We start from the raw sequence: 27,243 nt of genomic DNA, 5'->3' as shown, positions 1-27,243 counted from the left end.
AGCATGTCTGCCTGTTTCTGCAGATACAGGATTGTCTGTGAAGTTTTCCTTTTGACATTTGGAAACGGGCTGTTCTTTGTTTTATGAGGTAGGCTAAAAGTTATGCCCGTAATGAGTCTGAGTAAAAAGCCACTTATTCTAAATGTTAGCGTTTAAAAATGGAAATGAGGTGCTGCCTAAAGCAAACTTAAGACTCTGAGGGTGTTAATTAAGACTTTTGAAACCTCAGGCATGAGAGAACGCAGAGATGGCTCTTTTATGTTTTGCAGTTACTGAAAACATCAGAAAAGAAACAAGACCGATTATGTGCATTTACTGCAGGAGTGCCGATGGCTCTGAGGAGACGATCAGTTCCATCTCTCGGGTAACTCTGTCCACCACGTTTCTTGCCTTATTTTTCCATGAAGAGACAGGAGTGTGATTGTTTGTCTTCAGCCCTAAAACACCGCTTCGATTTTTATCTCGAGCCTGAATTTTCAGCAGCCAGGCTGCCTGCACGTGAATAAAGTAGCCTGTTTTGTCATCTGAGCACTGGCGGAGGTGATTCTGCATCCCCTGTCCGCGTCCTCCTCCTCCTCCAGCTCCCTGCGATGAGCTGGCAGAAGTTGGGGCTCCCCCCTTGCTCCTCCCATGCGCTGTGGGGCTGGAGGCAGCTCTGACCCCTCCCAGGGAGGGAGCTGGGCAGAGGCAGCCTGATGTGTGCTCGGGGACCTCTTCCCACCAAAGTCCAGTCCCTCCCGCTCCCAGCTGGCGGCAGGTCCCAGCAGCACGCGTCCTGCCCTGCCTCGCACAGCTCCGCAGCTGCCTCTGCCAAAGCTTTGCCCCTGCTCTCCTGCCCAGCTTGTAGGACCAGGGCCTCATCGCCATGGTGGCCACCTGCCTGCACCTGGCTGGATTTGTCTGCAGTTTCATCGGGTGGATCGGGGTGGTGGTGGCGACCGCCACCAACGACTGGGTGGTGACATGCGGCTACACCATCACCACCTGCAGGAAAATGGACGAGCTGGGCTCCAAGGGGCTGTGGGCAGACTGCGTCATGGCGACAGGCCTCTATCACTGCAAGCCCCTCGTGGACATCCTCATCTTGCCAGGTACGTGTCCCCCTCCGTGCCCTCGTCCCTCCTGCCCCAAGGCGTTGCTCTGTGCGGTCCTGCCGTGGGGTGAAATGCTGGCGAAGCTCCTTCTGCTTTATCAGCCCGGGAGATGGTCCATTAAGTATGCTAAGGAGTGATAGCCCTTAACATGATACCCATTAATTTCTACCTGGTTTTAATCGTGCCTAGGTATGATGTGTTATCTCTGGCTATTAAAATCCACTTAATGCTATCAATCATTGCCCTTAATAAACACTCGCCGTTTCTTTCACATCTCATTTCCAGGTTGTATTGCAAAACATACATGGTATATTGAGATCTAAGAGAGTATTTCAAATTTCGCTTTGAGATGATGATGAACTGTTACAAATGTTAAGGATCAATTCCTTGAAATGATTTTGAGTATAATGAATCCTTTGGCATCTATTATTAATGCTGCTATGGCTTTTAATCTTCTGAAAGATTGTCATCGGTCTTGACGGTCTTGTGCTTTGTATATGTTCTAACACAAGACAGAGCTTTTACACAGTGAAGAGATATAACTACCCTTAATTTGTCATGATACTTTCTAATCATATAGTAATTTTCATCTAGTTTACTGCAAAGCAAACATTAAGCAAGGTGTTCCGTCATTGTTAGTACATCTTTTGAGCTAACTAAATCTGTCTTTGTGTGATCCTGTCCCTGTAAGTTCAGTTAATTATTTTACCTAATGATTTTACCTATTTAAATTGCTGTTAACTCTATGGTGTTTCTTTGTTCTACTACATTTTAGAGTGCACATCATCAAGAATTTCAGAGGTGCCCCTTCCAAAGCTGACAGGGCAGAAATAACCATTCCTTGTAGCTTTCATTCATTTTTCCTTATTTATTTGTTTAAACTGTTGTGGAAATAATTTCACAGTTGTTAGAAAGATTATTTCTGAAATGCTCTCTGATACGATGCCTAGTCAGTATTACACAGTGTTCGGCAATTTTGAATCTCTCAGACCAGCTCCTATTCTTCCCTTCTGTGCATGTATACTTATATTTTAGTAGATTTACTTTCCTTATAGCTACTATTGTTAAGCATGATGCAGCACAGAAGAGAGAGAAAAAGCTTGCCCAGAAGAAACAGTATTGAATGAAATTTAATAAATAAGTAAATAAGTCTTTCATCAAAAGAAAGAAATGTTTCTTTTCAGCAGAAACAGATCACAAAGCAAGATTCTTCTGCTTGTAACTCATCTGAGACCCATAGCTGTCCACAAGAGAAATTCGTCCTTGCTCTGCCTGCTCGCTGAATTGTATTTAGAGTCTTTCATTGACTGAGCCAAGTCCTTAAACTGGTGTGTTTGTGTGCATGTTTGATTGAGATCGATTACACAGAAACCACACTGGGCATTGCCATCTTCTTTGTTTTCTCATTTTCTGCCCTTAACCCCTTAGAGAACTTTTTTTGCTCAGTTTCCTGCTGAAAAATCAATGAAATGTTTGTTATACCTGGGCTCTGCCTTTTCAGGAGGAGTGAAATCCTCATTGCTGCTCTCTTATCCATATGTTGGTGGGATTTGCTTGAGGCACTCATCTGCTGCTATTCTTTGAGGCATCACAAAACACCGTGTCTGCGTGTGGCAGCTTCATCTTGTTAACAGGAGGGGAAAGAGAGCCAGCATTGTCACTCCGTGGGGGCTGTCCCGAGAGCTATATGTACTCAAAACTCAATATGTTCTGACACAGTCCCTCACAGACTGGTAGAAATAGCCTGCCCTGCATAGCCCCTGTTGTCCCTCACTGCCTTGTGCTGCCTGCTGCTGCTGCAGGGGACAGGAAGGGCGCGGTGGTGACTGATGGAAGGCCAGGGGATCCCGTGATGTCCAGAGGGACCCAGATGAATAGCTTGGCTTTGGCTGTGAGAGCTCAAATAACTCTACAAAGTGCAGTTATTTCTCTTCCTCTGTCTGTGCCGGTGGTCAGCTGGACTCCTGTTGTGTGACCCTGCTGCTGTCCCTCCTTCTCCCCGGTCCTCAGCTTCCCCTGGTGGCAGTATCTCATGGACCTGCATGTTTCAGTGGCAGGTCTTCAGCTCTGCGGCCCTCCTGACCACAAACCTCGTCTGGTGGTAGCAAGCTGATCTCCGAGTCTTTAAATTCTAGTTATTTATTCAAGGCTGAAGAGATTCAGGAAAACTCCTTCCTCCCAGTTTCCTTTGCCATCCCTTCCCCTATTTCCCAGCTCCGTGATGTCTCCTCATCTTGCTGGGAAGGCTTTATGTTTTCCAGACAGTGCTCCTTATGCTGTGGAAAATTTTGAGCTTGAACACCCTGTTCATGCACTAACCATGGTACTGTGGTTTCACGGTCAATATTTATTCACACAATGGCTTGAACCTGTCTCCAATACTCCATGCACATGTTCTGAGCCCATCAGGCAGGAACCTTCACCCAAAGTTCTCCACCTCTTGAGCCGAATAATCAAAATCCCATTTCCTTGCCCCACCAACAGGGTACGTCCAAGCGTGTCGAGCACTGATGATCGCCGCCTCCGTCCTGGGCCTTCCTGCCATCTTCCTGCTGATAACCGTCTTGCCCTGCATCCGCATGGGCCACGAGCCCGGAGCCGCCAAGTACCGCCGCTCCCAGCTGGGAGGGATCCTCATCATCCTCCTGGGTAAGGCGCTCGTGGTGCCGCATGGTGCCACCTCCAAGCCTTCAAGTGGGCTGGGTTAGGCCAGGCTGGGCCTCAAATGCTCCGACCAAAGGCATGAGCAAGAGGAGCACCGGGCAAAGTTAGCTGAGCCCTGTGGGAGGTGAAGCCCACGAGTCCGGGGGTGCTTTTCTGTGGGACATCATGGGGGAGAGCACGGAGGTGTCCCCCCGCCTCCTGCCAGCCTCGCCCCCCGGCCTCCGAGTTCCCCAGGCAATTTCTTCCCGTCCTCGGGGCCTGCAGAGGACATTGTTTTGAGCAGCTCAGACTGTGGAGCTCATTGTCCTCCACGCAACACCTGCATGTTCTTGAGGCCTCGTCATCTCAGCAACAGGCTGCGGTGCCTTGTTTTTACCCGTTTGTTTGGCAGAGGAGGAGGGGAGAGGGAAAGTGGCCTCTTTGTGCGGCTCTGCTGCTCGCTGGCAGCCAGCACTGACATCATCCTCGTCTTTTCTTCTTCTTCTCCTTATTTTTTTCAAGTGGGCACCACATATAGCTGCCATGAAAGAGGTACTCGGTGCTGCAGCTTGGGGAGCTGCCGCCTGCATGCACCCAGCTGGGGAAGAGCCCATGAGGCAGGCAGTGGTGAGAAGCTTTTAGGACGAGTCAGGATGTCTGAAATCTAAGGGAAAGCACAATGAGAGTGAAACCAATGTGCCATTTCACTTGCCACAGCTGGAAATCCTACCACCAGCTCGATGGGGCCTGTTCAGGACATCCTGGGCAGGAGCAGCCACGCAGGAGAGCTGTGGGAACATGGCCCTGATCCCTGTCCTGAAACCTTGAGACACAGATCTGGTCTTGGCAGAGAAAGAAAGTGGTTTTTCTTGTTGTGAATGAAATTTTAGAGATGAAGGAGTCTGTTCTGCCTGATATCTTAGTCATGGGATGCAGGGGAGTGCCAGCAGAGCTGCATTTTGTACCAGACAACTGTGAATTTTTGGTTTTGGTCAAGGAGAACCGTGCTGTAAAATCAGCCCCATTTAGCATGGCTGCAGATGTGGAGCTGAGAGCATTGCTGCAAAATCTGCTTTGCTGAAGGGCAGCAACAGGGTTACAGCAGAAGGGCGACAGGCTTACAGGACCAGCAGATGTGGCAAACAAATGGCAGTGACAATATGGAGTTACACAGGAACAAGTGGTGGTGGACCAGGGGGTTTGTGGTCTGGTGTGCCACCACATGCCCTGGTCCTGCAATGGTGTAACACCGGTGGGGAGAACAGATGTAAGAGGATGAATGAGAGGAGCTGCAGTGCCCCACAAGCTGCAGGAGCAGAAGTGAGGCCACCAGCACACCAGGCTCAGCCGTGCGGCTCCTCTCTGCCTAAAAACGGGCTTCTCCTGTGAGAATGGCAAGAGTATATTTACAGAGACCTTGGCAGACAGATACTCTTCGGGACAGATTTGGTCTTCTCATTGTTTTCACCCCTGTGAGTTGTGGAGCATCTGCAGCAGAAGGGATTTGCTCACACCACTAATGTCCTGTGTGAGCTGGGCAGGGGCAGCCCCAGGTCCTGGGAGCTCGGCATCACACCACCCTAACTGCACCGCCCAAAGGTTACAATAGCACTCTTCTTGTCAGATTACAGATAAAGAATTAACATGTTCCTTTTGCTCTTAAACATTTCAAAAAATATAACCAAGCCATATTTATTTTTACAAACACTTTTTTTTTTTTCCCCAGTCTGATTAGCAAGAGAGTCCTCTTGGAAGGACAGCAATGTACAGAGCTCGGGGGACTTTGACATTATTTAAGCTGATTAATGATCTGTTATTTGAAAAACGAGGTGTTACCATTCCAGAGCATTTAATAACTATAAATATCAGGCCTCAAAATACATAATACTGACTTACAAGTCACTAAGTCCTGGTCTGTTCTTATTTACTCTCTGGTCACTGAACCCTCACTTGTGGTTTTCAGTGTTTGCTCCCCAACCTGAAGGGCTCCAGCCTTTTCCTCTAAGTCAAACCCAGCTCCCAGAGGTCTGGCTAATAGAAATTGAATCCAAAACCACTCACAAACATCGCAAATATATTGAGAGTGGGGATGTGATCATGGAAGTCGGCCCCACGGTAAAACATCACTTGTTGCTCAGGGAGGGGATGGCAGTTTATCACTGTAGTGGTTAAAAAGGAAAGAAGGGGTTGAAACACAGTGTGGAACCAAAAAAAAATATATAATAAAAAAAATATATATATTGAAAACTTGCCAGGAAAACAATGGGCTCAGATATTCCATTGATTTTTCTGTCCACTGATAATAGCGGGCTGCAGAGTGCAACATGTGTGCACACCCTCCTATCCTGCCTGCTGATGTGTTTATGTCTTTGCTCGATCCTATCTGACCAAGAGAATTGATTTATTGCTCAAAACAACCATCAGCAGTGGTTTGCTGTGAGCTGGTATGAAAACATTTCATACGCTAGAGTTGATGGAAAAAGCCGGGCCCATCCTGTGTTGTTGATACTAATTCAGGAGACCCCTTGCTGGTACCCAAGCGGTGATTTTCCTAGGGGAAGTGCGGGACCTGAGAGACTGAAAACCAGATGGAAAATATGTGAGTTATTGGGAATTACCACCACAAAGTGACCGTATTAGCTATTGTGTACTAAATAAATGGTATTAACAGGTTCTTCTTGACATGGCTTTCTCTCAGAGGACTCTATCCCAAGAAAGCCAAGGTTTGAAAGTGTTTTTTTCTTTTTTCTTTTGGGAAGCTGTGGGCACTAAAAGACCTTTGTAAACCACACTGTTCCCCGTAGAAGAAATCACAGAGTCATTGAACCACTTAGGTTGGAAAAGACCTTCAAGATCATCAAGTCCAACCAATTAATTGCTTTACACTGAAACACTGAAACTGGGGCTTGAGCCTCAAAATTTTCCCAGGTGGGCAGGTGGCTCAGGTAGAAGGGAAAACTGGTATCAGAGCAAATACAGACCTGCGTATGGTCCACTGACCAAATGCTGTGCTGTGCACGGGTGAAATGGTTTTGCACTTTTGGAGGCCAGACCATGAACTCCAACACTCTCAGTGCTGTTCTGTGATGTTATTTAGCTGGAATGACTTTATGAGATTTATTTGTACAGCCACAGATATCCAGATAAAAAGACTGCCTGTAAAAGAGAAACAAAAAATCACATATCCATTATTTCATTCTGCAAGACCAACTGCTTTGAAAAAGAAATCTTGACTTTGAGTTGGCAACTCAGGATAATTAAATTTAGCCATGAAAGAGAAGCATTCTTTCTTCCGCAGATAACTTGTAACTTACTGTCAGGGAATTTGGCAGGGACTCGCCGTCCCTTGAGCTAGGGCTGTAGTGCTTTATCCTCCCCACTTTCTGTCCACGTGTGCTTCCACCAGCTAATTAAACCATGCCTATAATGCCCAACATTAAGAGATTCAGCTCAATGGATTGAGCAAGAGCATTGCCAAAAAGGACTCAGGCCTGCTGGCAGCCTGGCAGTGTGACCCCAGTAGGTAAAAGCTTTCATGGGGTTCAAGCTGCAGAAAGTGGGCAAGCTTTTCGGTATGCGTGTGCCCCAACACATGCTTCTGATTCCAGCTAACTTTGCTGGTTTAATGAAAAGTATTCCTTCTGTTTGCAGGCCTTCTCTTATTTTCTGCTGGACTGTGTTGACAACAACAGCTGTGCTATCTGTACTCATTCTTTTTGAGGGAGAGGCAGAGTCTCTCAGCATTAGCACAAAGGAGAAGCAGCAACAGTTCCTACTCTAGCAGCTCCTCCTCGTAGGGAGCCTATCATAAAATGCACTGGAACATGCCCTACAATGCCTTTTGCAATTCTTTTGGGTTCCTTGGCAAAACAGCTTATCTTCAGTCTTTCTCTGTGATACTAGACCATCACCTGAAAGAAATATCGCAGTTCCAGACCATCCTTTTCACACCTCGGTGTAGGATTTACCATGCCCAATCCACATGGAGCAATGAAACCTCAGGGCAATCCTCCTCCTGGCAACTGGGCTCACTGGTTACTGACAGCAGCTGGTAGCCTCCAGAGGCAGAGAGGCCGAACCAACCCCTGCAGAGCCCTTGGCTGGTGTTTCAGCTTCCTAGGACTGTCAGCATTAAAATAACGTGCATTCACATGTGGCTGATCCATATGCACAAGAGCTGCTATTGTCCGAGCATCCCTGAGAGCTCTTCTCAGCCCAGTGCAAGTGTTTTCTTCGGTCCCGTCTCGGGGGGAGGGCTGGAAAAGATAAGGCTCTTATATTCTATGGACATAAATATATATATATATTTACTGCTGACAGAAAAAGAAAAGATGATTGTGTGGTTTTGGACAACAAAGACGCTTTTTTGTCAGGAGCCCATCAGAATGCTTTGCAGATTCTCATCTGGTACATTTTTGTTTTAAAGCGCTGAGGCTCACGAGCTGGGAGCAGGACTGATCCCCACGCAGAAAGGCTCTTCTCCCCTCCCTGCCTTCTCCAAAAATTCCTTCCAAAGCCACAGGGTCCTTGCTTTGAGAAGGCCCAAAATTATTGCTGGCTTTATTAGCATCCTCCAATGTTCTCCTCTTTTCCATAAGAAAATATTTTTTCTCATAATAACTGCAGCTATTGGGGATGGGTTTTCTGCTATACCGGCCAGGAGCTCGGGTTTGTTCTCCGCTCTAACTAAACAATTTTATTTTTTCTCTCACCCCTTTTTTTTCCCCTCTTGCAACCTTAACTTTTTGACACCGCCCCCAGATATCTTTTAACGCGGTCGGTGGAAATCTGTACCGCTGCCACAGCCCTGTTATTGTTTTGCTCTGATTCTCCGATAGCCACAAGGATGGAGTCCTGCACAGCTTGTCCCGGAGGCAAGTAAATATTGACGGATTAATTCTTGTCAGATGTACCGGCCATAAAGGAGTATTGTTTTAAGACCTGCTCCTGTGAGCTGCTTAACACAGCCACTCCTGTTGCACGTGGGGGCTTTGCGGGATGGAGGAAGGACCCTCTGTGAGGGCGAGGAGCGGGGTGACACGAGCAGGATGCAGGGCACGTATTTTCTCCATGCTCTGAGCACACCACACACGGAAAGCGCTGTGCCCTCCAGCCTGGCTGCCTGCAAAGTCCTGAATTCGAACACTTCACTGTCCAGAGGGTGCCACACGCCACCTGCCCAGCAGCCTTCCTGCTTCTCGTGGAGATACCTGAGCAAAACTTGAAATCCTCCGTCATTTTTTTGACCTGCTTTATAGACTGTAGGTTGCATACCATGTTCCCTTAGGATGAGGTCTCGTTTCTACTCATTTCAACAGGTTTCTGGAAAGCCTTGTGGGGTTTGTCAGGTTGTTTGACAAGGGAAATTTTCCACGGGGAACTGGAATTCACTTTCCAGATTTGGGATACATTTCCCTCTCCATAAAACAATCTAAATACCAACACCCTGTACTGCTGCTGCTTCTATTCCTGCCCATTTTCTGCCTGTATTTTGTGGACCCTGCTTGTCTTGCTAAACACTGGGATATTTTGTGAGTGTTTGTGGCCATTCAGTTAGAGCAACTGCAGTGATGCTGATTGAAATGGGCTGAAGCTGTAGCACACGAGGTTATGCAGAAACAGTGATTTAGAAGAGTTAACTCCGAGCCCCAGGTTTTACTGTCTTACCCCTGGTGTGCCCGTGGTCAGCGTGGGGCCGGGCCTGCAGTGACTCTCCCCTCCTGTCTCCCCAGCCATGTGCGGCGTCGTGGCCACCATCTGGTTCCCCGTCTGCGCCCACCGCGAGACCACCATCATGAGCTTCGGCTACTCGCTGTACACGGGCTGGATCGGCTCTGCCCTCTGCCTCTTCGGTGGCTGCGTCATCGTCTGCTGCTCGGGGGACGCCCAGACCTTCGGCGAAAACCGCTTCTACTACGCCTCGGGCTCCAGCTCCCCGACCCACGCTAAGAGCGCCCACGTCTGAGGGTCCCCGGCACCTCCACGGCCGCCGCCGGGCGCGTTGGCTGCTGGCACCGCGGGCGCCGCGCTCGCTTCTCCTGGCAGGCGCCGCTTCCAAGACCCCAGGGGAAGACCTTAGAAAAGCAGCCCCACTGCCCGGTGGTGCCAAGTGTTCCCGTCCCCACCTGCCTTGTCCCAACCCTTCTCCAGAAAGGACGCCCCGGCCAGCCCGACCCCTCCCTCCTGCCTGTCTCGTCCTCACTGCCTGCCCCATCTTCCTGCAGCCGGGATGGCTCGGATGGTTTGGGGTCTTCAGGTGGGGTTTAGGGGTTTTTATTTTACTGCCTAGCTCACCTGGTTAAAGGAGAGTTTAAAGCAACAAAACAAGACACGAGAGAGACGCTTCCCTGCTGTTGAGAGGCTTCCAGCAGCTCTTTGCTTTCCCCCGTTCAAGGTCACTGCTTTGGCAAGGTTCGGGTGGGAGGGCAGGGAGGAAGGCTGCAACCCTCCAACCAGGCAAATGTTTCTCTTTCGGAAGAGTAGGGAAGTTTTTCTGCCTTTCTCTGTAAATACTTTTGTACGGATTTGATCATTTTAGTAACAGTATTTCCTGCACTCCCCCGGTCATCAGTATGAAGGAAGCAGAACCCGAAGTCCTAACCACACGGTAAATAACAGTGCCTCTGTACATAGTTTCAAATGACTTTGAGGGCTCTAATCTCTGCATTCTCTTTTTTTTTTTTTCCTTCTCTTTTTACTTTCCTTTGTACAGATCAGTTACTAAAAAAGTATTTTTACATTTTTAAAAAATCTTTGCTTTTTTTCCCACAAGTTTGTGTTCTGTCTTGCATCATTAAACAGCATGTTTTTAACTCAACGTAATGCACCTGGTACAGCACAATTCTGGTGAGTACTGATGATGCCTTTGTACTTTAAGCGAAATACTGTACAATAAATAACAGAGTACCTGCAAACGCTGCCTTCTCTTTTTCCTTCCTTCCTGTGTGTTTCCATAGCTGGCTTTTCCATGACACGGGTTTCCCAACGATTTTGAAGTTGTTTTTTTAAAGCAATTCAGGATGAGAGATATTGCTGTGGATTTAAGTGTTAAATTTTCAATCCCTCTTGTTTTGGGGGAACCTCTAAAACCCAAGTAACGCCCTGTATGGTACCGACTGCTGCCTTGCACATTCATTCTTTCAATGTTCCCAATAGCGGCTTGCACCAGGGAAGGGATTTGCTGTACCCTTCACATCTGGGAGATTTAGAAACCTACTGGGACGATGGAGGTACAGCCCCAGCACTGCCTGGGCATGATGAAGTCCACAAGTCATGATGCTCTGAGCTAAAATAAGAGTCTGATCTGTGGCCATCACTCTCTTTGATTAAAACTGTAAGATGGAGATCTAGCTCTGTCCTTACGAGAGGCTGTAGCAATTTAATTACGTTGATACTGAATCCCATCTGTTCCCAGGGACGTTAACTCCGTTCAAATAACTGGTGTGAGCTGGGCTTCAGGCCCAGGGAAAGAGCAAAGGCCGGGGGCTGCTGCGCGGAGCAGGAGAGGAGGAGAGCTCCGACCCGGCACTTTGGGGTGGTGGGGAAGAATTGGAAAACAAAGCTGCAGGTCAAGCTGTGCTGGATTGGGGTCTGTCTGTTCATCTTGGTCTGCTTCGGTTGGAGAACCCCATTATTTCCAGGGGAAAGGATGCTGCAGCTCCATGCCTTACCCTGCTGGGTGAGACAGGAGCATTTAAAAGGAGAGGAGGAGGACAGCCGTGGAAGCATCTACCTTCGAGCCTGGGCAGCTTTGAGCAGGACTTCTCCTGCCCGCGGTGCCCTGCAGCACCCACAATGTGTGTGCCAGCCGTGGGACACTTGTGGCCATTACATCAGGGGCAGGGCACAGTCGGTTGTTGTGTGCGCCGCGGGGACGCCGTCAGTGCTGCCATTGATGTGCGGGTGCCGCGGGCCGGGGCAGCGCGGGGACGTGCCAGCTTGTGCAGGCGGCCGGGATTGTGGATTGTGCACCCGTTAACCCCGGGGCTGGCGGCGAGGGAGCCCTCAGAGCAGGAACCTGCTGTGATGCTGCCCTACAAATGAAGGGGAAAGCTCAGAAAATCTTGTCAGTGCAGCAGGAGGAGGGAGGACGGCCAGAGTGGTGTCAGCGGGCTTGTTTTCCAGCACGGTGTTGGTGCTGCAATGAGGCTGTGCTGGTGCAGGAACCTATGGGGAGAGAGCCCTTCCAGGCAGCACTTGTTTTGTTTTTTTTTATTTGTTAGATCTGGGCTGCAACTCAGCACCTTTAGGCATGCAGGGCTGGGGGCCCTGCCCAGGGTCACTGGGTACCCGTGGATGATCCCAAACCCAGCCCCTGGAAGGCTCCAGGCAAGCTGCTCGGAGGAAGGAAGATGCTTTATTTCGGGGAGGGGAGGAGAATAAGCAAAGCAAAACCATCTCAGAGCAGCCACAGTGAAAATGCAAATCTGCAACCCGCAGTGTGCGGAGAGAGGAGGTGCCAAGTGTGGGATGGGACCAGTGCGGGCATGGCAGAGGGGAGATTTTGGAGAGATTTCGGGGGGGAGATTTCTGGTGGCACCGTGAGCAGCTGGGATAACACCAGTGCCCCCAGGGTGAAGGAGCCCCGTGGGGCTTCGCGCTGCGATAGTCAACCTGTGGTCATTGGCTCTCAGTTTTTTTCTCTTTTTCTTTCTTTTTTTTTTTTTTTTATTGTGTAAACGAATAACCATTTTTTTTTTCACAACAGTGCAAGTAAATACCAAAGTCAGCCCGTTGAAGTGGATTTTCTACAAAGGAAATTTTGAAGCATTTAAGGCAAGATCTGTTCACCTCTAATTTCAATTTAGCATTGAAAAAATATTGGACCCTCACTGATCAGCTTAACAAAATTTATACGGGAAAATTCCATTTTTTGTTTAGTCTACCATTTAAAAGATTTACATTACTATGGAAGTTGGTACTAATATACATTTGTCTCTGACTTCCTTTAAAAATCCATTAGTTCCTCTTTGTTTGTTTGTCTGTTTTAATGTAAAGGCACACAATAAAGCTTTATGCATTTATTAAAATATACAGATTTTGGTAAATTTAGATTTTTTCTTAGTATCTCGATAATATATATATATATATAATATGTATATTTGTCAACAACACAATCATCTGAAAATAAAAGTCACTCCATAACATATCTGCATATTTTTTTCTTTCCCGTGACACACTACAAGACCCCATTGTACAGTGCACCAATGGGCCGTTGGAAACCACAAAAATAAATAAATAAATAAAAAAGAACAAACTCCGTTAACAAATACACCGATTGGATACCAGAACCGCGGAGAACTGTTACACCAGAAAGTACCACCTGCAAGAAAGCAAGATCTACATCAGAAGGACCGAACAGAACGAGAGGAGTGAGGACCATTTACAAGCCGGATCCGTGATGCCCGAGCGGGCTCGGGGTGTGATTTTTCTGCGGCGTGGGGGCTGCTGGCGTGCTGGGCCGCGGCGTGAGGAGGTCTCTGGAGGGACCGAGGGCTGGCCAGCCGCTGTGGGAGGCGTGAGGTATTTCTGCTCCCCCTGCCCCAGGCCCCAGGGTGCTGAGCGGGGCCGTGGCGGTGCTGGCGCTGCTCTGCCCGTGCTTTCCTACTGCTTGCTGCCCAGCTTCCCAGGGAGGGATATGGGGACATGGAAGGGGTGGGGAAGGGATGGAGAAAGATAAAGGGCTGCAGGGGAGCTCCAGCAGCCCCCTTCAATGCGTTGATCCGATGGAGCGGTGCCTACAGACACCAGAAGCAAGGATCAGGCCCTTGCCAAATGATACCCAGGCAGACACGACGACAGACACTGGTACTGGAAACTGCTCCGTAGCAGGAGATTAAGGCTGCAAAAGGAACAAGAGGATTTGACTCGACAGGGGTGCTTGGGCACGTGTTTGCGGGCCGGCAGATGCCTAAATGCAGAAGCGGGATGAGGACAACCACCACATGGTTTGGTAGGAAATTAGCATCAGCCGTTCTCCTGGCTGAGATAAAGCCAGACCTGCGAGGGGCCATCCTCCTTGGGCATCTCTAAGGCATCCTTGAGGAGAGCAGCGACCTTCGTGAGGGCTCAGCACCGCCAGGGACAGAGCACGGAGCAGTTTCCCCAGCGGGTTAGCGGAGTGTACACACATCACAACAGCTTTTGGGTGGGAGCCACTTGGGGTTTCTGCTTGTAGAAGCCTGGCAGGGGCAGGCAGCAGGAGGGGATGCCAGAGCAAAGCTTACAGGTCCTGTACCAAATCCTTGCTCCCATTCTGAAGCCCTCCCATGGCTTGGCCAGGACACTGAAGGTTACAAACTCCAGCAGTGGAGGTTGTTATCCACTGGGAAAGGGGCTGTCGCTGGCAGCCACCTGGGACAGGAGCAGTAGGTGGGACACTTCTGTACCCACGGCCAGAGCCTCTCCTGGCAGCACTGCAGGGGGACGGGAGCAGGATGGGGCCATGCTCTGGCTGTACCGGAGGGTTTCATGGTGAGAAACATCTGGCTGCGCCTCTGCCTCGTGATCCACCGCCTCCTTCTGTTTTGTGGGACAGGAGAAGCTGCGGGGCACAGACGTGCCCTGAAGCACAGAACAAGCACTGAGAGGTGCCCAGCACTGTTAGGGAAGGGAACAGGTTGGTCATTTTGTGAAAGACACCAAGTGGTGGGCACAGCGTCCAGCCTCAGTGACATGGTCTGCGGGGCTCGATGACCGCTTGCACAAGGTGGGCTAAGGCAGGAGTGGGTCACAGCCCACGGTGCGACCAGAAACGGGACCAAGCTCAGACGTGGGGATCTCAAGATTTGTTAGAGGCTGTCCCGAGAGGAGCAAGACATGGACTAAATGTGAATCCCAGTATTTGGGACCTTTGGGCTCGGGGTCTGGGGACGAACACAGGGGCAGCCCGGCTGCATGCACTGAGCGCCTTAGCTCCAGCAGGCTTGTCCATCTCTGCTTCCCACCCGCCTGCCCCTCTGGCTAAGCCATCACTGCTGGGCGCTTCAAGGAAAAAAAGGAAAACCACACGTGCTAAGAAAGTGCCAAATACGCAAGAGCAGCTTCACACCACTGCGGACATCGTGTGAATATTCCCCGGGGAAAACCCCATCTCATCCCCGCGCGCGGCTCCTTCCAGCCCTCAGAGCCCTCCCGCTTTGGCACATCTCCCCTCAGCACCGCCTGGGGCTCGCTGGGCACCGGGGCTCCCTCGTTCCCCGGAGCACGGCCCAGGACACCCTTGGGTGGGGGTCAGTGGCGGTCGCAGAGCGTGTCCCGAGGACCAGAGGTGACGGGGCAGCGGCGGGGGACGGGATGGGGCAGGGGAGCCGCGGGGCCCCTTTCTGGCCGGCCGGGCGGCGCGGCGTGCCCCTGCCCGTCCCTCTACTCGGGCGAGTAGTCCAGCTCGTCGTTAGCGATCAGCGCCTCCGAGGGCGGTTTGTGCCTGCCTTTGCTTTTCGATCTGCTACCGGTCCGATGGCTTTCCTTTGCTCCCGCCATTTGCTGGTACGAGAAGCCCTTGTCCTCGGCGGGGCCCCAGCCCGGGTAGCTCTCACCCTCGGTGGCGTAGGAGAAGCCGTCGTCCACGGAGAAGGGGTCGACGTCCACGTCGTAGCGCTGGTAGGTGCTCTGGTGCAGGGCCTCCTCGCGGGCGCTGATCTCCAGCGTGCTGTTCCACATCCCGTAGCCGAAGTAAATGAGCAGACCTGGGGCAGGAAAGAGCAAGAGGATGGAGTGGAGGCTGGCCCCATGCCATGCCCACGTTCCTCTCCCAGCCCAGGCCCCATAAAGCTGCTCCTGCCCCCAAAGCCCATCCCAGTGTCTAGCCCCAGTCACCACCAGCCCAGCGCCAGGTTGGCTCCAGCCAGCGAGGGCCAAACCTAAATAAATGCTTTTATATTGTTAAGCTTGTGCGTGTTTTCATGGGTGTCTGGTCTTTGAAACCATGCAGTGTGTGTTGTCCTGCTCTCGGCTGTGACCGGAGAGCTGTGTGCTTTAAACATCAGCTGGGATGGCTGCTTCACCATGTGATTGTGCCATCTGCAGCCTTGGTGGGAAAGCAGCTCCCGGCAGGCTTGCCCCAGCCTCCTGCGTGCCGAAAGCCAGTGTTTCCCTCCTGGCATCCTCCAGGCCATCCTTTTCTCTCTGGAGTTTTCCTGTGCTCTCAATCTCTCTCCTGGTGGTACCCGCAGAACTGTGTACCCCAGGGTGGTCAGGCTCAGATCATCTGGTACTCAAACAGCTCTGAAATCCTGTCCTCCTCTTCCCGGAGTCTCTTTTCACATTATCCCTCTGGCCCTGCCTCATCTCACCTTCCTGCTTCCTACAGGAAGGCTGGTGGGGTCCTTCACGCGTCAGCCGTGTGGCTTAATTGACTCGCTGCCACTGCTGACAGCTGGAGAGGTGTTGGATGTGCCCACAGGGGAAAGGATTAATCACAGAGGATTAACTCGATGCTTTGAAGTGGAAGGGACAGGTGGAAGGGCTTTCCCTCGCTCTGCAGCTTCACCTATTGCCTGGGAGGGCCAAAAAAGCACTGAGTGTGTCCAGCCCAAAGGCTGCTTGTGGCAGCTACTGCCAGCAGCTCGGCTTGGGGCCAAGGGATGCTCAGAGATGGAGGCTGCCTGCCTTCCCTGTCCTCCTGCAGCAAAAGGGGGGATGGCAACGTGGAGGAAAAAAGGGGGTAGCAACCTCCCCATGAAGGACGGGAACCCTGAGGCTGCTCTAAACTCTCAGAGATGCCACAGGGAGGTCCGAGGTCTGTTCACGTTATCACCTGGCCATCCCTGCCCTTATGGGAGACAGCAGCTGCCTCCGACCTCAGTGGGTGCTCCTATGGCTATTATTTCTCCCAAAAGAGCCCTTGGCTTTGATATTTCCTCCTTGCTTCAGTTCTCTGTAGTCCAGACGTGGGAGCCTTCAGGAGAAGCTATGAGCCGCTCCTTTTCTCTTGTATTTTTGGAGGATGTGAATTGAAATGTAAAACAAAGGAAGCTACGGACATGTCAGGCTGCTGGCTACCTGCCAGGAGGCTTAAATTTGGCCAAAAAGGTCCACAAGAGAGCACTGCATGTCCTGAGAGCCCCTTGCCACAAAGTGAGGGGCTCAGACCAAGCCCAGGAGCTGGAGCCCACCGTCCCAGGGCTGTTGGGGTTGGGCTGCTCTGGATTTTGGAAACACAATGCTGAGATTTGAGTGTGGGCTGCTGAAAGAGCTCAAGTGGGTGAAACAGCAAGAAAGCAGGCAGATTTCTGTAGGAAACCTGCCTGGGAGGCAATTTCCAGAGCCCACCTACTTTGCATCAGAATGCTCATCAAAACAGTCACCTTTGCATGCAGCAGTTTACTTCCATCAAACTGACATTTTTCTGGAGGTGTAATTTTCCAGTTAGCTATAGTTTGGGGGCTTGATTAACTGAGGTTTCTAAGATCTTCAGGTGTTACATGGGGCAGACACAAAGGACTGGGTAGCCCAGCTGAACGGCATCAGCCTAAGCGCTGATTGGCAAAGTTGCTATTAACACCCTTTCAAAACAGGCTCAGTTAAAAATAAACAAAATAAAATAAACAAATCTGGGACTCACCCACAAAACACCAGACGGCAAATCGGATCCATGTGACCGTGGAGAGCTTCAGCATGAGATAGATATTCACCAGCATGGCGAAGGCGGGGACGAAGGGGAGGCAAGGCGCCATGTAGGGCAGCTTCTTGGGGTTTTCTGGCTGCTGCAGGATCACAAACACCAGCACGACGATGAGCAGGACCATCAGCACGACGAGGAGGACAGCCCACCAGCTCTGCTCGGAGATGTAGTCAGCCCCGAAAATGATGAAGGAGCAGAAGATGAACATCAGGACGAAGAGCAGGAGCACGCAGGTGGTGACCGTGTGGCCGGTGGCCGCCGTGGGGCGATCCATCTTCCCCGGCAGCCCCAGGTGGATCCGCATGGTGTAGTAGCGAGGGCCGATCAGCTTCTTCAGCTTGATGAGGTAGATGTTCTCGGACTCGTCTGCCTCGATCCCCGAGGTCATGTCGACCGTGCCGTAATTGGGGTGATTCACGCTGTAGGCGGATTTATCGGATTTCCCGATGAGCATCTCGTTGTCCCCCAGCGACGGCAGGTTTTTTGCCCCGCACGTGTTGGTCGGTGGGCCAGAGAACTCTTCTCCTTCGCTCCCCGGGGAGCAGGCCTCCTTCTCGCAGTCGGCCAGGATGCCCTCCTTCTTCTTGGTGTGCTCCTCCGAGAGGAATTTGACGAAGCCGTCGATGTCGCTCTCGGGCTGGTATCGGAGGAGCAGGACGCAGACGGAGACCAGCGTGTAGGCGAGCAGCGTGCCGATGGACATCATTTCTATCAGGTCCCGCAGGCTGACCAGCAAGGAGAGCAGCGCCGCCAGGAACCCGGAGACGATGCAAGCCACCACCGGAGTTTCTGTGTAGGAACTGACGTGGGACAAAAACCTGGAGCACGAAAACAATTGCAGAAGGTTAAAATTGCATGCTGTCGTGGCTCCCTGTCACAATAACCCATACCTGGCTGGGAAGGCACAGGGGCAGGCTCTGAGCTGTAATCACTTCAGCTCTTCTTGGAGCTTGAGCTCTGGACAGCCAAGGATTGGGAATACTGTGGAGACTGAGGCTGGAATTAGATCTAGCTCCAACTGACCTTACAATCTGAAATGGACACTTGCAAATTCAAACAAGTGCCAAGTTTTTGTGGAAAATAGGCTGCTCCCTTTTGCAAGAAACTCTTGAATTAAATGCTCATCCTTGCGTGAGATGAATCTCTAGGCACCAACAGCAAATGAGCAACTTTTGTGTATACCTCCCCTGATTTTAGTTTGGCATGTGCCCTGCTCCCCAAGCCCTGAGCCTGTGCATGCTCCTGTGCTCCCTGCAGCGACAGATCCAGGCTGACAGGACACAGGACAGCCCCTGTCCCCCCAGCACTCTTCCCCTCCAGGTCCCACAAATAAATACCCGTGCAGGTGTGACTGACCTGAAGAGCAGCCCATCTCCAGCCATGGCGTAAATGACTCTTGGCATCGGGAAGAGGGAGCCCAACAGGCTGACGGTCAGCCCAGCCACAGACCCGATGGCAACGATGAACTTGGCTGCGTAGAAGCCACGGGCCACGAACATTTCCATCAACGGGGACTCAGTGTCGATGGCATCATACGGCACCATCAGCGTGAGGATGATGCTCACCTGGGGAAGGAGAGGAGCAGATGTTTCAGATCCCACCAAAGAAAGAACCCTTGTTTGAGGGTTGAACAGGCACACTGACTAATGAGGAGAGGAGTTGAGAAGGTGCTCAGCAGGTACTATGAGCAGGTATCCAGCAGGACATGCTATGTGTGTGTGTATATATATCTGCACACATACTTACGGACACGTATGCTGTCAAGCATGCGACGAGTGAGGCCGTGATGGCATACGGGATGGAGGTGTTGGGACTTTTTGCTTCTTCTCCCGTGGTGGCGATGATGTCGAAGCCGATGAAGGCGTAGAAACACGTCGCGGCCCCCTTGAGCACCTGCATGGAAGACGTGAGCAAAACCAGTGGTTGGGCAAAACCATTCTGCACACATCCTGCCTGTGCTGATCCGGCAAGAACTGGGGAGTGGAGTTAGGCCTGTGTGAGGGCACTGAACATGCTGTGGATCTGCCAGGTCCTGCCCATCTCTGGGAGCCCAGATGTCTTCTATGAAAACCAGGAACTAGTATTAGGCACGGTGTCTCTTCTCAAAACAGGTGCTTTAGTGAAGGAGCCTGGTTTGGAGGGTGCGTATGTGCAGCCGGGTGTCCCCCATTTGGGGAATGACCCTGGGAGCACCCATAACCCAGTGGTCTGGTCTAGGGAATGCATTTCAGTGTGCCTCCTGAGTCACTCGAAGCACCTGCAGCCCACTCATGGTGCCCCACAGACCTGAGCCTGCGCAGTGCCCAAATCTGCTGGGACATCCTGGCAGTGGCAGGTGAGGAGACTGACAAATTTCCCAATATTCCACCCAAATCCTTTTATATTAGTAGGGATTTGTAGCATGTTGACATGCTCTTTCTTAGCAAGATGTCTCATGGGGCAGCAAAATCTGCTAGCAGAGGAAGCAGAACAGAGCACGAACAGTCAGACGCGCGCTGCTCTCCAAACAACCTTTGCTTTGCTTGGAAGCTGCGGACAGGTTGGAACACTTGGATGAGGAATTATTTGTACTGCTTAGTTATTTTCTTGTATTATCTTTTTTTTTAATGTACAGTATTAGCAAGGACATTTATAGGAAACAAACGAAGCAGGCTAAGGACTCTGTAGCTGTAAGGAGGGCTACTTTACAGTTCCAAAACCCTTTCATGCACCTGGCTAGCTGGATACTGTGTGCCCATCACCTCTCTATCTCAGTTGTTTAGCGATGGAGCACACAGGAAAGTTCACCTCTTGCAGGGGACTACCTCTAATTAACTTTTCAAAGTATCCTTGTGCTCCTGGGGATCTCATGTTTGTGCTGTGGTGGATTACCTTCTGCAACTGATTTTGGAGAGAGACAGCCACCTGAAAATCATGGGAAAACCCTATTGATTTTGATAGTGTTTTGGATATATATATTTTTAAACCTATGTATTTTTGCCAGGAGATATTTGCTAGGTTGAATTAGAGCAAAACAGCTATTCTCTATTTTCTTTTATTTGGTTCCGATTGTATGGCACACAAAGCCAAGCACAGTCCAAAGGTAAATTTGACTGCTGCTCTCAAATGGGCCTCAGTGCTCTTCTCCTCACAGCCATGCTCTGGCGGACAAATACTGACTTATCGAAGGGCAGTGAAGGGACTGCATGGCAGCCTGGGACCCTTTCAGTAATTGAAATTCTTGGTTTACTTTGCTTTCTTGCTTATTTTTCTGCACAAAACCCCAATGGAGTCAAGCAGTGTAAATCTGAGAAATTATCTTGGGCTTGGGCCAGCTGAGATATTTTCAGTCTCTGTTCATCCTTGGATAAAAACCAGTGCAAGCAAGCTAAAAAAGCCAAATATGTCCAAATTCTCAGTAAGCTCTGAGGGAACATCCATAAAATAAGCACTGGCAGGTGGCATTATGAAGTGCTCAAAACAAATGCTCAAGAACATTGTTGTTGAAAAACAGCCAACATAAGTATCTCCCCCTCCGCAGAGGCTGAGCTAGCTCCTCCTGAGTGCCCTTCCTTGATCGGCCACTGCATCGTGCTGTGGTGAGCCTGAGGATTAGTGGCATTTCCTAGGCTACACTGTCACATGCAATCTGGGGGAAGAGCAGGGTTAATTCTAAGAGATGACAGGAGACACGAGCAAAGCATCGCAGTATCCCTGAGGTCTGGTGGGTCAAGGAGGGCTCTGAGCCTGCAGGGCTGGAAGCTGGAGGTCTCTGGCCGAAGAGCAGGTGGGTTTAGCAGGGCCAAGACTTGGGGAGTGAGGTGGAAGCAGGGTCCGTACCCTGTGAGCAAAGCTGAGGGTGTGGAAGGGGGGTGGCACCACGTAGGTGCCATGTGCCCCACCGCCTGTATGCACGAGACTTACCCCCGGCCACCCAAATGGCAGGAATTGCCCTTCGGACCAGTTGTCAGCTTTGACGAAGAAGAGCCCAGCAATCATGATGAAGATCCAGACTGCCAGGTTAATGACGTTGAGCACGTTGTTCAGCCCCACCGAATTCTTTACTCCCATGGCCACGATGATGGTGACAATGACAGCGATGACCAGAGCAAGAAGGTCAGGGTAAGACTCCTCTCCTTTCCCTGGGTAAGAGAAAAGAGGTGCGTAACTCTTCATCTGTAGCTGCAGAAAGCAACTCCAGAAAATCAGGGGGGGGGGCCTTTAGAAATGATTTTCAGACCCTGAGGTTTTGTAGAACAATTTGATCTCACTGCAAAGGTGGTCTCCAGGTGGCCCTGCCTCTGTGAAGTAGAGCTCTTTAATTAAACTGAGAAATCCTGATGCCTCCACACACAGGAGTCTGGGAAGGGCAGCAAACAAATTATCAGATCCCAGTTTGCAACATGTCTATCTGCTAATTAAAATTAATTAAAAAAACAATCAAAGATTAACTTTTTGTGACAAGGTTATGGGACAGCTAGCTGTTGTTACTGGTAGGAGCTGTGGACAGTTACTGGTCGCATGGGACCATCACAGCACCGATCTTCAACAGGTCAGTTCAACAGGCACTTCCTAAGAGGCTCCATGTGTGCTTCAACAGGACCAAGCCGAGTCCTTGCCCTGGGAAATGTGCTCATTAGCAGTAAAAATTAGACTAATTTTTCTGGGTATTTATTCTGCTAAATGCTGGCTCAGTTCAAAGAGGCTCAAAGCACTGGGATCACGTATCTCTGGCCCCCAAAACCCAGCCCATGGACCAGATGCAAAGGCAAAGTACCAGAGGCAGACAGATGGTAAATAATGAATGAAACCTAATATCTATGTCTGACTTCTGACGTGCTTCCAATTACTTTTGGGGCCCTAATTAGTGGAAGAAACATGGCAAGACGTGTGTGCCTCCGGCCTGGTTCTCACCCAGCCCGTTCAACGTCCCGACGCTGCTGATCATCCATCGGCTGATGGTGTGGTTGGCCAGCGAGTCGAACATGCTGCTGAGGGCGCTGGCGCCCGCGGCCGTGCCGATCAGGTACTCCAGGATGAGGTTCCAGCCGATGAAGAACGCTACGAATTCGCCCACCGTCACGTAGCTGTAGGTGTAGGCAGAGCCCGTGGTCTTGGGGACCCGCACACCAAACTCAGCGTAGCAAACGCCTGTTTAGAAAAAAATATGAAGTAACTTAAGGGAAAAGTGCCTGAGGTGCCAGGAGTTATGAAGGGCTGCAGTCAGCATCAGAGCCCAGGGACATGGCAGTAGACTATGGTGACTCCCCATCCCCAGTCTCTGGGCTTCCAAAGCATCCCATTTCCCATTAAAATTAAGTTACAGTGGATATTTTTTGAGGACACAGTTCAAACCACCCAAACATTTACAGCCTGTTGCAGAAGAGCCCTCTCACAGGTCTGTGCCTCATTTTCGCATCATTGAATCAATGTCTGCAGTGCTCTGGGGAGAGCTTTGTCTTTTCACCCACAGCCCTCCCTGCAGCAAGAGCTCACTGCTGCATGTACCCCCAGTACAGCCAGCTGCAGCCCCTTGCAGGCACACCGTGATGTTGGGGGAAATTCATCGCCAGGGAGCAGAACTGGTGCTGCTGCTGCTGGTATTCCCCTGGTGGCCCTGTTTTCATACAGTAGCTACACTGGTGACAGACTTCTCTTCTTCCTCATCCCATAGTGGCACTGTACAATGATTTTTTTGCCATTTTTTCCTGAGATTTTTTCCCAACAATGGTTCCTTCAGATGTATTATTTGTGGTGCAAATATACCAACAAGATCCCAGCACTTGAAGCTGCAGGAGCCACCATAGCCCTGGGGCTCGTGGGAGAGAGGTGGCTGCAGTGAGACCTGCTGGAGGATGGACTATGGGCATCTTCAGAGTAGTGCAGGGTATTTAACTGGAACAGTCTGGGAGAAGATTTCGGTGGACTTTAGGACTCACCAACTCCTTGTGTACTTACTATGTCAGGATACTTTTCAATAAAAAACCTGACCCCGACACATTGCTGTCTTAAAACAACCAGCAAATTTTATTTAGAAGCTGTGGATGGACTTAGTCAGAAATTCCCAGGATATTAGTCAGTATGAGTGCTGGGAGGGCACGCCCCCCATCCTCATCCCTGTGACCCCAGCTCAGCTTTGCTGCCCTGCCTCCCTGCTCAGCAGTGTCACACACCTTAACGGCGTCGGGATGTTATTGTCATTGTGTAAACACGTACTAATTACTGAGTTCTGTCTCAACCACCGTTCTCTGTTCTGAAGATAATAATTGCTTCAAGTTTGCAATCAGTTCAGTAGATAAAGAGGAATGAATAATTTATAAAAAGTTTGTGAGCTTGCTGCTCTTGCTGTAAGTGCGCTTATTACATGGCACAGACACAAAATTATTGGATCCCTGAGCTTAATTTGGGTGTGTTTCTTGTCCTGTTATAGGGGCTTTGTACATTCCATTCTCTCTTTAGCTTGCACGCACGATGCTGGCTGTGCTTTTCAATGCAACTCTTCAAAAGCTGATTTCTGTAAGGCTGGCCCAACTGCAGGAGCAACAAGATGTACCGATCAACCCTCCCCACGCAGTCATTATTCAAAGCTGATTAAAAATGCATGCACTCTGCAAAGGTAAGGCATTCACAGATAACTGCAGGCCTGAATGATTTATGAAACAGGTGCTCTGATGGGGACAAGTATCTAGTTTCTTTCTTTGAAGGCCTTAAAATCATATAATCTTTCTTGGTGGCAGCTCTACTTTTAGCCAATGACAAGATAAGGCCTAAAGAGGATTGTTATTGATGCAGAGTGATAGCAGCAAAGCAGAGACATTAATATGTATAAAATGTTTGAGTCTTCAATTACACTACAAGGATCCCAAAATAGAAGGGTAATCTTTCTCTGTGCATTGGGTACCGCAACATGTTGGCTATATCTGCATTAGGTATCAGCATACATTAAGAAAATAAACTAGTTTTTATCACAGCGTGTGGTACCAGCCCAGGGGATACAAGATGCATGCTCTGCCTCCCATCCCACTGCCACTGACCGTGCCAGCCAGCATTAATCAAACCACTTTGTGATGCTACAGGTCCTCCAGGAGAAGAGGGGTTCACAGCACTTCCCTCACTGTGTACTGCTTAAAAAAGAAGATAATACAGCAATTTATTAGGGAGCAGATTTTATCTCAGTAATCCCTGCTTTATCTGTAGTGTAATGGTGATAATAAAACTGTGAAATTAAACGTGAATCCATGGGTAGAGCTGTAACAAACCTGTCCTGTACTTGTGAGAGAGCAAAGGGATGCAAGGGCAGAGCCCAAACCCTTCCAGCGTGAGGAGCTGCGTTTGGTCCCTGTGGGAAACTGGCCTCCAAGAAAACCACACAAAAACAGCAATTGTGCAAACAGCCTGCAAATGCTGCCTCAAGTAACACCATCAAATTCAGTGGCACTCCCGTTCACAAAAATGATCCCCAAGTCTTCGTGGAACTGGGGCCTCGCAGCACCGCTGGGAAGCTCCAAACTCCGTCTCCGAGCCCTTGCTGGGTTTCACTTGCCAAAAACACGCTGCTGTTACAAACAACAGCAGCGCCAGTGATGAAGCAGCCAAGGAGACTATGAAAACACCGCATCCTTGGGAAAACACGTTCCCAGGGCTACACAAGCAAGGGGAGATGAAAGCGGAGCCGGGAGCGGCAGAGCCGTGGGCTGCGGGGGCAGCGGGAGCACCCTGTCGCGGGGCAGGACCCACGGCTTGGGGGAAAAAGCCCCATTTTGGAGGGCGGTGTGTTTGCTCAGAGGAGACCTGCCCAGGCTCACCAGGTTGCTCTGCTTGCACTTGGTTTGAACCATGAAATGGGCGGCGGGCAATGATGAAAGCATGACAGTCTTGAAAAGCAGAGCTGGGTCATTCCCGTCTGGTACTCAAGTCCTCTGCCACTGACTCAGGGTTTCCTGCTCAGGAAAAAGCAGGACGCCAGACTGACACAGCAGGCAGAGCCCTGCTAGCAGGGAGAGCGGGGACATCACATCATCGCGTTAGCGCTGATCTGGAAAGGACAAACGCCAGCAGGACTGGCTTCATGTGGAAGCTGCAGCTCGGGCCATATGCTCAGCTGGGGTCACAGGAGGCGATGGAATTCACTGACTTTTCACTAAAATATATAATTCCTCCCTCTCCGCAGATTGCTCTGTTTGTTTGTCTTTTTGGAAACTCAAAGAGTGATCCTGAGTGAATAGGAGCCAACAAAATCAGCTCCAAAACTATCTGAGGGGTTGTTTAACCGCCAGTAACGTCCACAACAAGAGAAGGTGGCCCCGGTGCTGCACAAGCCGCTGACATCCCTCCCATTGAGGCAGGGCTCCCACAAGCTCCATCCCTGTGCCGTGGCCATGCTCTGCCCTGACCACACGCAGCAAAGCTCTCCCTGGTGGCTTTAAGTGCATTAAGCACAGGATACAACCCACGGGAAACCATCAGTGGGTCGTTGCAGGCTGCGATGAGACCCCGTGGCAGCACGTGAAGGAGCCTCCATCCCCCTGGAGCAGCCATCAGGTGCTCGGGGCAGTGCCCCACGCACAACACCCGCCCGCACCGCTCACCTGACAAAATGGAGGCGACGGCGGCGATGATGAAGGAAACGATGACCCCGGGCCCTGCCATCTCCTTGGCCACCAGGCCGGACACCACGTACATGCCGGTGCCCACGCAGCTGCCGACGCCGAGGGAGATGAGGTCCAGGGTGGTGAGGACCTTGGCCAGACGGGCTCCCTGGCCGGCGGCCGTCCCCGTGCCCTCCAGCATCGACTCCACGGGCTTGGTGCGCAGGACGCGGGTGCGCAGGGCATGGCCCGCGGCCCCCCAGGGCACCCGCCGCGGGTCCAGGCGTGAGACCAGGCCGCTCATGGCTGTGGCTGGAGGAGCTCCTGGATGGATCCACGCTCAGGGCTGCGGCCGCATCCCAGCGCCCTGGTTCCTCCCACTCTGCGACCCGGCTGCAAGAGAGAGAAAAGGCTGTCGTAAAGTGTTTTTTAGATGAAATAGTGAAGGAAGAGTGGTTGTGCCAAGGTGGGACAGACCAACATAGGGCCCTGAGCTGCTTGCTGACTGGGCTTCAGCCCCGGAGGAGCTTTGCGAAGAGAAGAGATGGGCTTTTGGAGCAGCAGCAAGAAGCTTTGGGGTCTTGCAGAGCTGAATGAAGCCCAGAGAGAAGCTCAGCAGCACCGCGGCTGCTGCAGTCATCTTTTAATACTTCAGCATTATGCTGCCTGAGCCCATCTGCTCTAAATGGCCATTATGCCTTCCAAATCATAAGATCGTCTTCTAAATCACGAATTATCTTGTGCTTTTTCATCTTCACTCATATTCTCAAGCACTGTTCAGACACTGCCCTTTCTCTGCCCTCTCTTTCTCTTGTTTTTTAACAAACTGCATAGTTCTCAGGCAAGCAGAAATGACTTCCCAGTGACATGTGATGACTTCTTGACTTTGAGCAAAATAATCAGAACTGACAATCTCTGCATACTAAAACAAGGAAAAAGGAAAAATAGTTTATTTAAGATGAATTGTAGCCTGACAGTTTCCTTCCTGTTAATGCAGAAATCTTTTTTTATTATTATTACCACAGAGACAAAACAATTATTTGTTCCATCTTTACATCCAAAACAAATTACACTGTGTCTACCTGGCAGCCTTGTCTTGCTGGAGTTTATTAAATAAAGCACAGTATTCATTTCATGTCTTGGTTGATCACAGTCCAAATTGTGCTGATTCTTACTTTGAGTTACCATCCATGTTCTACCTAAGAATAATAATAACAAAAAATAGATACCACTCTTGATCAAATGTGCACCTTTGGGATGAAAATAAAAACTGGGTATGGCTGCTTCAGGGCCCTATGCCCATGTGCTGGCACCT

General features: G+C 50.4%; 2 protein-coding genes across 2 annotated transcripts; one reads left to right on the top strand and one right to left on the bottom strand.

Moving 5' to 3' along the window:
* Window positions 1-865: 865 nt before the first annotated feature.
* On the top strand, window positions 866-9,702 carry CLDN11 (claudin 11; the record flags this gene model as incomplete). Its single annotated transcript, XM_084292022.1, has 3 exons — window positions 866-1,091; window positions 3,579-3,743; window positions 9,470-9,702. The coding sequence occupies 3 exons, from the start codon at window positions 866-868 to the stop codon at window positions 9,700-9,702; spliced, it is 624 nt and encodes a 207-aa protein (XP_084148148.1).
* A 5,399-nt stretch (window positions 9,703-15,101) lies between these two features.
* On the bottom strand, window positions 15,102-26,232 carry SLC7A14 (solute carrier family 7 member 14; the record flags this gene model as incomplete). The annotated part of the gene is made up of 7 exons (XM_084292017.1): window positions 15,102-15,424; window positions 17,302-18,179; window positions 18,718-18,926; window positions 19,108-19,254; window positions 21,265-21,482; window positions 22,255-22,491; window positions 25,929-26,232. 7 exons carry the CDS (start codon window positions 26,230-26,232, stop codon window positions 15,102-15,104), a joined length of 2,316 nt encoding a protein of 771 aa, XP_084148143.1.
* Between the last annotated feature and the right edge of the window lie 1,011 nt (window positions 26,233-27,243).

The sequence above is a fragment of the Netta rufina genome (genome assembly GCF_964035555.1).
Source record: "Netta rufina genome assembly, chromosome: 9".
NCBI lineage: Eukaryota > Metazoa > Chordata > Aves > Anseriformes > Anatidae > Netta > Netta rufina.
Note: the sequence above shows the minus strand (reverse complement) of the source record. Positions and strands in the feature narration are given on the sequence as shown.